The sequence below is a fragment of the Brachyhypopomus gauderio genome, chromosome 13, assembly GCF_052324685.1.
Source record: "Brachyhypopomus gauderio isolate BG-103 chromosome 13, BGAUD_0.2, whole genome shotgun sequence".
Lineage (NCBI taxonomy): Eukaryota > Metazoa > Chordata > Actinopteri > Gymnotiformes > Hypopomidae > Brachyhypopomus > Brachyhypopomus gauderio.
In genome coordinates, this window is record NC_135223.1 from 11843266 (window position 1) to 11857073 (window position 13808).

Here is a 13808-nt window from a genome sequence, read left to right on the forward strand (position 1 = left end):
TGGCAGATGTGTAACCGTATATGAGACGTCAGGACCAGCCCTTCGCCACACAGGTGTTGCACCACACGCAGACCCCTCTCTCACTCTGACCCACAGACCCCTCCCTCACACTAGCCACCAGACCCCTCCCTCACTCTGACCCACAGACCCATCCCTCACACTGGTTCCTAGACCCCTCCCTCACACTGACCCCACACCCCTCTATCACACTGGCCGTCATGCCTTTCACAGACTCCTCATTTTTACAAAAAGATGTGGGGAAAAGGGGTCTTTACAAAAGCAACATCATTCTTTCTCTCTCCATCTTTATTGTTTCTCTCCATTTTTCTTTCTCTCTCCCCCTATAATCTCTCTCTCGCTGCAGGTTCTTTCCAGTGTGATTCTGTTGCCCTTGCAGTTTATGAGGAGAATATTTACACTGTGGAGCCTAATCGGGTACAGGTTCGCACACCACAGGTCAGTGGTACAGTACAAACCTACTAAATCTGCTCTTTTTCTCTCTCTCTCTCTCTCTCTCTCTCACACTCACTCACACACACACACACACACACACACACACACACACACACACACACACACACACACACACACACACACACTCTTTCTAATCTGCTTTTTCTATGTCTCTTTGTCTCTCACACACACACGTGTGTGCGTGGGTGCATTTACGTGTGTGTGTGTGTCTTTTAGGGTACTGTAAAGCAGCTGTTGGTGTTCTCTGAGGCAGAGGGGAGCCCCGTGTTGTTGAGCGTGGGTGGCTCCTACCTGGCTGTGGGGACAGATACCACCCATGTCAGAGTATTTGACCTCAGTCGAAGGTCATACACACACATGCACACATATACACGCACACTCAATCAGATACACAAACACACACCAATAGATGCACATAAACACACATATGTACACACATCTTTCACACAGTATAGGCAAGAATTACAGTTTCACGATGGAGAGAAAATTAAACAGCTCTTAAGTGGAGTGCTGCCTGTTTAGGAGTGTGTGTGCTTGCGCGGGCACTATTAGTCTGGATCTCTCGGTCCACATCTGTATCAAACCGACTGAGAGGGATCCTGCTTGATGCTGCTTGCATCCTTCCTTACACACAGCTCGCTGGAAACACCTGTGACGGCAGGACAGCTTGAGCCAGAAATTGACTCATTTGTCATTTGGATGGCAGTGTGAACAGCAGAAACCAGCCAGAATCTGACATGTTCAGTTTTGGCACTAAAATCCATTACGCATTTTATACATGGTAACGTTATTGACTGGCCAGATAAGAATTCAAGTGACTTTTATATCATGCTGACTTGCCATTCATCAAACGTTCACGCTGCTGGGAAGGAAAGACAACAACTGTGGGAGAGGATTTCAGTGGTGGGATATCTAAACAACACTGACTGTGTGCCATGCTTATCGATGATGTCTGTAGGAGGAGTCATATCATCATAACTATAGCAACAACAGGCGTGTAGCATTGCATGTCCCTTGTGTTTGAGTGGGACACAAGCAAATGAATGTGTTGTTATTAATTGCTCCTTTGTCTGCGAGGCATTTAATTTACAGCCCATGTTTGCTGCCCACCTCCACTGCAGATTGGAGCAGGCGTGTTGTTGGTTTCCCTCTGGATGGTTTACTGTGCTGCATGTAGCATTGATCCTGCATATGTGGATCAGTTTAGCAGCGTCATCTGTTAATCTTAATGTCGGATTGTGGTTGTTGGCTAACTGTGGTTGTTGGCTAACTGTGGTTGTTGGCTAACTGTGGTTGTTGGCTAACTGTGGTTGTTGGCTAACTGTGGTTGTTGGCTAACTGTGGTTGTTGGCTAACTGTGGTTGCTGGCTAACTGTGGTTGCTGGCTAACTGTGGTTGTTGGCTAACTGTGGTTGTTGGCTAACTGTGGTTGTTAGCTAACTGTGGTTGTTAGCTAACTGTGGTTGTTAGCTTGAGGGAGTGTTGCACTGTTACTGTTCTGCATCCTGGTTTCAGTGTATTATACTGTATTCCTGCACTTACTACATTAACAGCTGTAGTGTTCAGTAGTGCCTCTTAGCGCTCAGTAACGGCTGTAGTGTTCACTAACACCTCCAGGGTTCAGCAACAGCTGTAGTGTTCACGTACACATCTAGAGTTCAGTAACAGCAGTAAGATTCAGTGATTGCAAGCAAAATTTCGTCTTGTGTACTGCATCGTAGTTTGAATTCTCTAAGCATGAATAGCACTGTTCTGTACACTGTGTTCTGTAGGGCATTGTGGATTCTGAAACTGTGTTTCCTCTGTGCAGCTCTTCTGCTCTTAATAGTTAATAGAAGTAGCTCAATGAGTAGCTAATCACATATAAGTTTCAAAAGTTATATAAAATTATGCAGTTTTTTTTATTTGTTTGTGTATTGTGTGTGTGTTTTGTATGTGTACAGAGAGGCAAAGCCATTATGTAACGCTAAAAATATGGCTGAGCTCATTCCTGAACTAGGAGCTCTGAGATCAGTCAAGTGCAATGCCAACGGCAACCAGCTCAGTATGCTGGTCACACAGGTACACACACTCACGCATACACACACACACACACACACACACACACACACACACACACACACACACACACACACACACACACACACACACACACACACACACACACAATTCACTATGTTGGTTATTCAAGACTAGTTAGAAAACACAATCTCTCATTCACACAAATACACAAAACACAGTCCTAACCTTCGCCACAAACACATCCAGATGCACATAACACAGTGATGTCCACACAAACACACATAGACAGTCTAAATACTAATGCTGAACAAATACTAATACTAGACACACAGGAGCAACTTTTTTATTGTACTGACACATGTTAAATATGTATGCTTTATTTACATCACACACCAAACATATACTGTCACTTAGGTTTGGTTTGTATGTGTTTGTGTGTGTGTATGTTTGTGTGTGTGTGTGTCTGTGTTTGTGTTTGTGTGTGCCTGTATGCAGATAAACGGACGTCCAGATCACAGGGTGTATTTTTATGATGTTGAGATGGACAGAGTGTCTCACTTTGACTTCTTCACTGGTCGACCTCTCAGTGGCCTTCCCAGCCCAGATGACACACAGAGGTACATGTGAAGTGTGTGTTTGTCTGATTGTGCACGCGCAAGTGAAAGGTGTGTGAGAATATGAGTGTTATGAGTGTGAGAAAAGTGTCCAGTAGAGACAGGGAGATACTTTCTTCCAGTTACACTACTTTTAATTAAATGTTCCCTTCCCCAGGCTGAACACTTTTAGCTCAGAATAGTTCAAAGTTCATTGCAGAGGGCAAGTAAACTCCTTCTCTTAGGACAGATGTTCTATAATGTGTGTGGCAGGACTCCAGGGAAGGAGGTGGAGCTTGCTGGTCGCTATCCAACCTCTCAGTTCTGGGATGAGACAGAGCCCCGTCTCTTTATCTGTGAATCGGCTCTGGTGAACTCTGAATTCCACCATGACAAACAGTCACAGACCATGAACAAGGTACAGCAAAATCACACATAATAACCTTATCCTCTCTGACTGATAAACATGTTCGTTTAGAACATCTTCAGCCATGTTCCATAAGTGAATTTATGCTGGTCTGTTTTATGATGGATATTCTGAACATGATCTGCTCTTTGATTTGATTATTTGATATGTAGAATAACTGACCTCTTAGAAGTGTTCAAATCAGGTGTTTGTGTTAAAATCTGTGTTGCCTGGTTGTTTGATTTGATTTTGATGTAATATTTTTATTTCGGTCACAGTAACACAACCACTAATAACATAATTTTTAAATGTATCAATTAACTATTCAATGACCAAAAAGGTGGTTGAAGCCAAAACTTATTTTGCTTACTCTTTTTACATTTAAACAAAATTGTTATTATAACCAGACATGCCACAACATAACAAAACACAATACAGCTTAACAAAATATATTACAATATTGCAGATGACACATAAACAATACATTAATTAGTACCTTCATTTAAAGTATAGTTTCTTGAACATACAAACTCCTCAAAAATTATAATTACTCTCTCTGAACTAAATAATTATTGAATACAGTACAGTAATAAATTATTGGGCTTGTACATTATTGTAGTTCTGTAATCACTGATTATATCTGTGTTTTAGCTATGTAACAGGTTAATATGCTTAAATGTCTTTGATGTGAGGGTTAAATTATTGAAATTGCGGATCTCTGATAGGTGGATATATTGGTGGTGACGTTTTTCGTCACTCAGGAGCATGGCCTCCTCCTCCAAGACACACAGCCAAAACCCCCCACCTTACAGAGTCTGCTGGCCCTGGACACACCTTACTACTACTACACCTGCAAGGTACAAACACACACACACACACACACACACACACACACATACAAACACATACACACAAAATCTTTCTATTCCTCTGATTTTGTTGCTCCTTCTGGGGCTTTTTACTGTTTTTGTTGTTGTTTTTTTCTTGGCTTGTTTTTTGTTGTGTCTATTCTGCTTTGTCATCTGCTTCTAATTAGCTCTTATTTCAGCTCTTATTTCAGAGAGGTGGAGTCTTTCTCCCTCATGTGAGTACTGTCTCACTCCTTCACCTAATCTCTTCCCCTCATTCTTTATCATTATTTTCTCTCTCCCTCTGTCCCCCCCTCTTTCCCTCTCTTTCCCTCTCTCCCTCTCTATCTCCCCATCTCCCCTCTCTATCTTACCATACCCCCTCTCTCTCCCTCTCTTTTTTCTAGTAGCTCTTCATCATGTGTTCTCTTCTCTCCTGGGTCATGTCCCATGGCTCTCAGGGCAATAATGCCTTTTCTATTCCAGAGCTGGACAGAGTACTGGACAGAGTGGGTCAGTGCTTACAGAATACTAGACAGTGTACTGGACAGTGTGGGTCAGTGCTGGACAGAGTGGCTCAGTGCTGATGGGTGTTGCTCTAAGACCGGAGAACTCCAGCTCTGCTATAGATTTACCTCTGAACACCTCTGAGCTACTGGGTTAACGCCTTTCTGGCTTGGACACATACACTACTTGCTTGTTCTCTTAGTTGTTTATTTATTAATTTAAAAATGTTTTGTTTCTGGACAAGTGGTTTCATCTCTAAAACATCCGTTCAAAGACAAAGTAGCCAAGGAAGTTCCAAAGAGTTCCTGTCCCACCCTGTGCTCTGATGTTGATACAGCTTCCAGTCTCCACAGGAAATATTATGCATTGATGGATTAACTAGGAATTTTGTTTATAACACTCATTTTTCTCACTGTGTTTGTGTGTGTGTGTATGTATGTATGTGTGTATTTATGTATGTATAGCCAGGAGAGAAAGATACAGACAAGGAGCTAGATCACTCGGCACCTCTTGCAGTTCCAGTCTCCCACCACATGGTGGTACGGCGACCTCTGCGGGACTTTGTTGGTTTGGAGAGCTGTGACAAACAGACTAGAGATGCCATGCTTAACTTCAGCTTCTACCTGACCATTGGAGACATGGATGAGGCCTTTAAAGCCATCAAGCTCATCAAGAGGTACACACACACACACACACATACACACACGTATGTGCCGGTGCCGGGTGCTGGTGGGTGTTTAGGGTGCAGTGCAGTAGTTAGGGCTCCTCATTCCCACTGGCCACCAGTCACATTAATCCACAGACTTGCACTAGTCCAAAGACTCGCAATAATCCACAGATCCTTAGATGTAGGCCTGTGTACTCAAGCAGTCATGTGTTGGGGGGGGGGGGGGGGGGGGGAGTGAGGGTATGCCTACAGTATTGTCCTGTGCTTTGCTACATATGAGTATGTGAGAGGTCAAAGGAGAAAAGCCAAGGGTTTAACTCTGGGATTTTAACTCAGGGGTTGAACTCGGTGGATGGCAGCTTTAGGTCAGGTGGATACTAGGGATGTACCATAAGTTTCCCAGATATTATTTCGTTTTAAACATTCAAGTCAAACGCAACTAAAGAAAGAGTAAAGAAAACAGAACAGATGCACTGTGTTAACAATCATTACAGCTTATCAGAATCTCTCTCTCTCTCTTTCCTTTGCCTACATCCACCTAATAACCAATAGCCGTTTGCGGACATTGTTCTGCTGAATTGTCAAGAAAAGTAAAAAAAGGCATTTTAATCTAATGGATTGTGCTTAAATTTGTTTATAAGATAAATATAATTTGTGAGATGTTCATTCTCAAAACACAATTCAGCAAATTCAGTTTTATTTCAGAACTTCAGTTCCGCACTCTACAATGCTCTGCATATGTCAGTCATGTTGTCACAAAGCAGCTTTACAATCATATGGGTCCAGATCCATAATGAGCAAGCCAGAGGTGACAGTGTCAACGAAAAACTCCCTAAATTGGGAGGGATTATGAAGAAAGCTTGGGAGGACCAAGACCAAGCTAGACCATCTCCTAGGTGCTTGTATGCAATTGTCTTTGGTGGAAGCATGCAACCAAGATATAAAATACAGGTTGAGTATGTGAACATCAATTTTAACAACCATTGATTTAAACAGACATACATAGCTCACGTGTCAGTGTGACTCAAGCATTCTTATTTATAACAGCATAACTAAAGGGAGAGGCCTGGAGGTGACCGCAATCATGAGGGCTCACTGAGCCATGTCTTTCCACCCATGTCATTGTCACAACTAGAGTGATCACATGACATGGGTGAATGACAGCATCAACATCTTAGATTACCAGAAAACTCAATGACTTGGGGGCTCCCAAGCTCCTCATCTTCATATGTAGAATATTAACTGAAGGCTTGATAAAATAGGTGAGACTTCAGTCTAGATTTAAATATTGGAACTGTCAGAATCTCAGTTTGGAGCTGGAAGGCTATTCCATAACTGAGAGGCTTAGAAGGAGAAAACTCTGCCTCTGGCTGTAGTCTTGCAAATTTTTGGAACTAAGAGAAATCCTGCATGTTGTGAGTAGTATGCAATGACTTCACTCAGATATTGTGGAGCGAAACCATTTAACGCCTTATAGGTCAACAATTTTAAAATCAATTCGATATTTAACCGTAAGCCACTTTAACGCAGAGAGAGTACGACTAATATGATTTAATTTCTAGCCCTAGATAGGCTAGATGCAGTTTTAAATGGGAGTCTAGGATTGTTTTTATGTTTTTTTATTAAAGCCTATTAGTATGAGGATTTGGCCGTATGGAGGGCATGCTTATATTCAATAAGTGCTGTTTTCCCGTGATAATCTATATATTTCTAACTTAGAACTTTGCAATTTACGCTCCAGGATTTGTGCGGCTGGTTTGAGACTATGCGTGTGCTCGTTGTAACAAGGCGCCATTCTTCTCTCACTGGCTCCCTTATATCATAGTGGCGCAACCTTGTCCAAAGCTGTACAGTAGTGTTGTGTCGTTCGCAAATGATTCGTTCAAATGAATGAATAATTTGAGTGAATGAACTGAATCTAATCACTTCCTCAGCTGATTCGTTCCTTTTTCAGTTCAGTAGTTGAGCTCAGCAGCGATTGTGCACGCCGGCAGGGGAACTGCTGTGTGGTCTGTGAATCACCGAATCACCCACGAATCTGGAAGCGGAGACATTCATTGCGAGGGAACTGCGCATGCTCAGTGATTCGTTCTCTGTACTGAGGGCTCTCGTTCAGTCTCTGATTCATTCACTAAACTGAGGGCTCTCGTTCAGTCTCTGATTCGTTCACTGAACTGAGGGCTCTCGTTCACTCTCTGATTCATTCACTGAACTGAGGGCTCTCTTTCATTCTCTGATTTGTTCACTGAACGTATTGTCACCCAGAGAACTGTTGCTAAGGACATGATTCACGTTTGCACTGCCACTCACTAACATTTTCTTTCTGATTGCACATTGAAGTTGATATTTTCTTCTGAATGTACAGTTTTTATCTTAATGTTTCTCTTAATGTAATATTTATTTTGCACTCAGTTGTAGGTTAGTTCATACTTATTTTTTGTATTATGTTACAGTGATCCCACGTCACTTCGTGCTTCAGCTTTTGTGAATTCATTCTTTCATGAGTTTTTATAAGATATTAATGGGGAAAAATAATTCGCGGGTCTTCACTTTTTCGCCAGTTGTCTGCGGAATTCTATCGGTGGAAAAAAAATATATTTTATGATTTTTTACATGACAAAATCCAAAAATTGTATAAAAATATATTATAAGTATTCATTCTAACAATTAACAAGGAATGTTATAAATAATAAAATAGTACGAATTACAGTAAATAGTGCATATTTTCTCTCGGAAACGAGAACCAGCATCGCTTGCCTGAGATGCTACTCGCCTACAGGAGATTGTATACAACACGACTGGTCGCTGGACAAGCACACATGCACATAACAGTGTGGGAATGGTTATTAAGTGAATGGGAAAGGTTTATTTAAAGGTGTGGGGAGGGTTTATAAAGCCTTAATATAGTGTATAAATACTTACATAAATATACCATTTCTATTTATATTTATAAATATACCATTTAGATTTATATTTCCTATAAAAAACCCAACATTTAGTTGCAAATTATTTATTTATACATTTTTATAACACTCTCGTCTCCTGAACAAAACGGATTACATCATTAGGTGGGTCGGAGTCCTGCCAAGCACTGAACAATTCGGTGAACTAATCTTTTGAACGAATCTTTTTAGTGAACTGATTCTAATGATTCAGTTCATCTAAAAGAACTGCTATGCCCATCACTACTGTACAGAGAGAAATCTTGACGTGCTCGGTAATGCGCTCTAGTCCTTCCGCAGCTACAGATGGATCACTGTTTGTCAGATCCGGTAAAGTATCAATGAACTCCGCTATGGTTGTAGATGTAATAGTTTGTTTAATTTGGTAGCGGGGCGGCCGATGAATACCATTGTTCAAACTCAACTCGTACTTTATGAGGCTGTGGTCAGAAATGGTTTTACTATGCTAAATTGGCTATGTCAATACAAAAAACTATAAGACCAAGTCTAAAGTATGATTATGGTTTTGCTTAGGTTTTGCTTAGGATCAACCACAAGTGATTCCCATTAAATCAAGAATTGCTGAAAGTTTTTGCTAAAAGAGTCTGTGATGTGGTGACCAGCATACCCCATCACCCACTTTAATGTGGTCCTAAGGGACTATACAGATCTTAATGCACAATCTGAGAGATACAGAGGAGAATACTGACCCGGAGATCTTGTAGGGTCAACGGGTATGAAAAGAGTGCTGGCTGCAGCAGGGGTCACTTTTCTCTACTGGTCCACTGATCCACTGGTTTGAGAGGAAGGGGGGTCCATGCTTTGTGTTTGTTACAGGTCCTGCAAGAAAAGATTAATTAAAGTATTGCTGGGAGGGATGTACACCCCTAGGGCGATACAATGGTTTGCCTGGGTCGGAGCCTTTCACGTTGCACAATAAATCAACTTTGGGTACCTATACGCTGGAGTCCTTCCTGAGATTCGCCAACCCACACTCTTGGGCCAACCTCCCGGGTGAGTGTAAACCCGAAATCCCCATCAAAGTGGTAGCGAATGTTGAGAGCGAATGTTAAAATCGCCAAGTATAATCTATGTCTATCTTTGGTTATCAGCCTATCAGTAGAATCTGATTGGCTAACTGTAGTGGAAGACCATGAAAATGAAAATGCATTCTGCTCAGAATGTAGTGATGGGCACAGCAGCATTTTTAGATTAACTGAATCATTAGAATCAGTTCACTAAAAAGATTTGTTAAAAAGATTCGTTCACCGAATCGTTCAGCGCTTGGCAGGAGGAGCCTGCGACTCCAACCCACCTAACTGATACACGGCTGAACGGTTCATGTTTAGCTCACGGCCTCCGGGACCAGGAGATGAAAAAGAAAAAAAAAATGCAACTAAATGTTGGGTTTATTAGAAATATAAATCACATTACAAATACAATAATCCCTAGTTTATCACGGGAGATTCCAGAACCACCTGTGATAACCGAAAATCCTCAAAGTAGAAACGGTATATTTAAGTATTTATACACTATATTAAGGCTTTATAAACTAGGGTTGTCCCGATCTGATATTTGGATCGGATCGGCCGCCGATATTAGCAAAAAATGCGTATCGGTATCGGATCGGCAGACACGAGAAAATGCCGATCCAGACTCCCGATCCAGTTTTTTTTTTAAGTCCGATCCGGGTTTTCCAGCGCACCCATTTAGATAATCCATTCCAGTTTTTGCTAGTGAGAGTAAAATCCGGTCCACATTTTCCAGCACACCTTCAGCACACAAGCATAGTTTCTGCCCCAATTTAGCTCCGTGGCATCTCGGACCGCCGTGTAAATTTGAAGTTATCGGTCAGTTGTGTGGGATTATTTTACCTTAAAGGATGACAAAGACGAAGAGGTAGAGTATATCGGTATCGGATCGGAAGTGCAAATAAATATTGGTATCGGATCGGAAGTTCAAAAAGCTGGATCGGGACATCCCTATTATAAACCCTCCCCACACTTTTACATTACATAAACCTTTCCCATTACCTTAATAACCATTCCCACACTATTCTGTGCATGTGTGCTTCTCCAGCAAGCAACCAATCGTGTGTTGTTTACAATCTCATGTAGGCGAGCATCTCAGGCAAGCGATGCTGGTTCTCGTTTCCGAGAGTAAATATGTACTATTTACTGTAATTCCTATTATTCTATTATTTATAACATTCCTTTATTGTTAGAATTTATATTTATAATATATTTTTATACATTTTGGGATATTTTCATGTAAAAAATTCATAAAATATATATTTTTTTCCACTGAATTCCGCAGACAACCAGCAAAAAGCGAAGACCCGCAAATTATTATTCCCATTAATGTCACGTTGAGGACCCCGGCCCCTCCCTTTTGGGCGTGTGTCAACGTTGTCCACGTGCTTTGTCTGCGTCAGTGGATATCCGTGGTTAGGGTTATGTCGTGTGATTAATAAGTCTCAGGTTTGTCTATTTAATGTGCGCTCGCGCAGTGTCCTGTGTTCGTCATTGTCTATGGTTTACATGTTGTTGTGATCGAGTCCATGTTCTTCGTGCGCTTTGTGCGCTTTATTTGTAAATAAAGTACCGTGACGTCAGTAGACAAGGATTCCCGTGTCTCGTCCTTCGTCCAGCCCCGAGCGTCACAATTAATATCTTAGAAAAACCCACGAAAGAGTGAATTTGCAAAAGCTGAAGCGCGAAGTGGCGTGGGATCACTGTAACATAATACAAAAAATAAGTATGAACAAACCTACAACTTTGAGTGCAAAATAAATATTAAATTAAGAACAAAATTAAGATACAAACTGTATAGTCAGAAGAAAATATCAACTTAAATGTGCAATCAAAAAGAAAATGTGAGTGAGTGGCAGCCCAAACGTGAATCTCGTCCTTAGCAATAGTTCTCTGGGATAATAATAATAATACATTTTATTTAATGATGGCGCCTTTCATGGCACTCAAGGACACCTTACAACAGTTAATAAATTAAAATCAGACAAACAGATCTACATATATTCAAATACTTTCAGCCAGATAAAATATAGGACGTACAGGGAGAAGTGAAAATGAGGAGTCAGGAGTATGCTAATGTGAATAGGTTTTAAGCCGAGATTTGAAGGTAGATAGACAGTCAATTGCGGATTTGAGTAGGAAGGGTGTTCCAAAGAAACGGGGCAGAGTAGCTAAAAGACAATCGGACTGGAGGGAGAGTGAGCTGACCGGCTGACGAGGATCGGAGGGTACGAGCAGGACGGTATGTTTTAAGGAGATCAGCGATATAAGAGGGAGCAATTCCATGTAGAGCTTTGAATGTAATTAGTAGGATTTTATACTGGATCCGGTAGTTAACAGGGAGCCAGTGGAGCTTTTTAAGGACAGGGGTGATATGTTCAGTGATAGGAGACCTGGAGATAATCCTAGCTGCTGAGTTTTGAACTAACTGGAGTTTATGTACATATTTCTGAGGTAGGCCAAAAAGAATAGAATTACAATAGTCTAGTCTACTAATGCATGGACCAGAATAACTGTACAGGATTGACTGAGAAATGGACGCAGTCTGTTAATTTTCCTAAGATGAAAGTAGGCTGAACGTGTAATATTGGAGATGTGTGTTTTGAAGGAAAGATGGCTATCAAAAACAACTCCCAGACTTGTAACCTGGGAGGACGGAGAGAGCGCAATGATCAAAATTCAAAGTGAAAGACTGACTTTTTTTGAGAATGCTCTTAGTTACTACTAGGAGAATTTCAGTTTTATTGACGTTTAATTGTAGAAAATTTTCAGAGAACCATTCTTTTGCTTGGTCTAAACAGTTTACCAGGGAGGAGGGCGGGAGTGTATCATGGGGATGTGTGTGGTGCAATGCTTATTAGTTTTTATATTATTATGGGGCCTAGAAAAAGTTATTGGCACCTTTTTTTCCTTTTAGGACCTACTGGCTCCTTGAGTAAATTTTTTTTGTCTGGAGCCCAGCATGCGAACCAATCTTGTTGCCATGGTAACCACCAACTGTTTACCCTTTTAATTTGTTAGAACATCTGTACTGTATAAAACTGGGTTGCGACTTAATGACAATGAGAATATGTGGGTCCCAGGCTGAGACCAGTTGAGAACCCCTGAACTAAAGAGCCCTTATATCGGTATTTGTGTCGGTTTCGGTATTGGCAGTTATATATCGGTATTGCATCGGAACTGAAAAAAATGTTCAACCAATCAATATTTTCCCCTTTTTGAATGAAATTACCTCTGGCCAATGTTACTTCTCAATTACCCCTTCTTTTATAGTACACATGAGTATTCTGCTCTGCACTTCTTCTTGTTAGTTGATTAATCAGTTCTCTCAATAAGACTACACCACCACACACTTTCTTGGCTCTTTCCACCACTTGAAATTATCAGTTTTTTATTTGAATCTAAAAAAAATTTACAGAATTACACGTTGTTTACCTTACAACATACCTTAGAAATCCACAAATCTCCAGCACAAGTATCTTATTGGTGCCACCTGTATGCGATGCAAAAAGTCAAGAGAGTAATTTTTAAAGACACAAAGAGATTAATTTTGAAAGACACAAATATGAATTATATATATATATATATATATATATATATATATATATATATATATATATATATATATATATATATATATATATATATATATATATACACACACACACAGTATATATATAAAATCTTCTTCCAGGCCACAAAAACATCCCTGTACACCCAGTTTCTTTCTGATTTATATTGCAGGTAATCGAAACTCATATAGCCTATGCTGACCTCTTTGGTAACGTGTCACTCTGCATTAACAAGGCTGTGGTACTTACCTGTCTCTTTGCTTTAGATGACAGGGATCTTATATTTAGCAATCCTAATTTCAGATTTAAATAATTCTCAGTGGCAGCGTTACTGAATGTAACATTGATTAAAATTTTGTCAGCAAATTTTACAAGAACTATTTTTTGATACTCGAGAAACAGACAGTTTCAATCCAGCATAACCTAGGTGACCCCTCCCTGCAGCTCGCAGGTTTAGCCTGTGTGTCGTCAAATAAATGCACATATACTTTTATAAGTATAAAAGTTGGGCAGAAGAGAAAATTATAGGTGAATATATGCAGGGGCGTGGATCAGCAGACATCTACAGATAAGGTTGACCTTTATAACCTCTAATACATTGAGCAGATGGTTGTGGCATAGAGACAAGAATAACAATTGGACAATTCGACAGAAAATCAAGGCATGTGATCTTTGACAAGATAAACTAAAGGACAACACGAGATACACAGAGCAGGAATCTAAAACGTTTGGACAGCTGCTTTTTA

The 13808-nt window shown here is 40.6% G+C and overlaps 1 protein-coding gene across 3 annotated transcripts in view; it reads left to right on the plus strand.

The window, feature by feature from the left end:
- The window catches only part of ift140 (intraflagellar transport 140 homolog (Chlamydomonas)), a 44506-nt gene that overhangs the window by 4082 nt on the left and 26616 nt on the right, over positions 1-13808 (plus strand). For 2 of the 3 annotated variants that reach the window (XM_076970926.1, XM_076970927.1), the window contains exons 11-19: positions 1-53; positions 365-456; positions 691-818; positions 2418-2535; positions 2992-3113; positions 3363-3507; positions 4221-4352; positions 4544-4579; positions 5315-5526. The exon at positions 1-53 is cut by the window's left edge and continues 20 nt beyond it. In XM_076970926.1, coding sequence (XP_076827041.1) covers positions 1-53; positions 365-456; positions 691-818; positions 2418-2535; positions 2992-3113; positions 3363-3507; positions 4221-4352; positions 4544-4579; positions 5315-5526 — 1038 coding nt within the window. The remainder of the gene's footprint in view (positions 54-364; positions 457-690; positions 819-2417; positions 2536-2991; positions 3114-3362; positions 3508-4220; positions 4353-4543; positions 4580-5314; positions 5527-13808) is intronic. The other variant, XM_076970928.1, reaches the window with a different exon arrangement.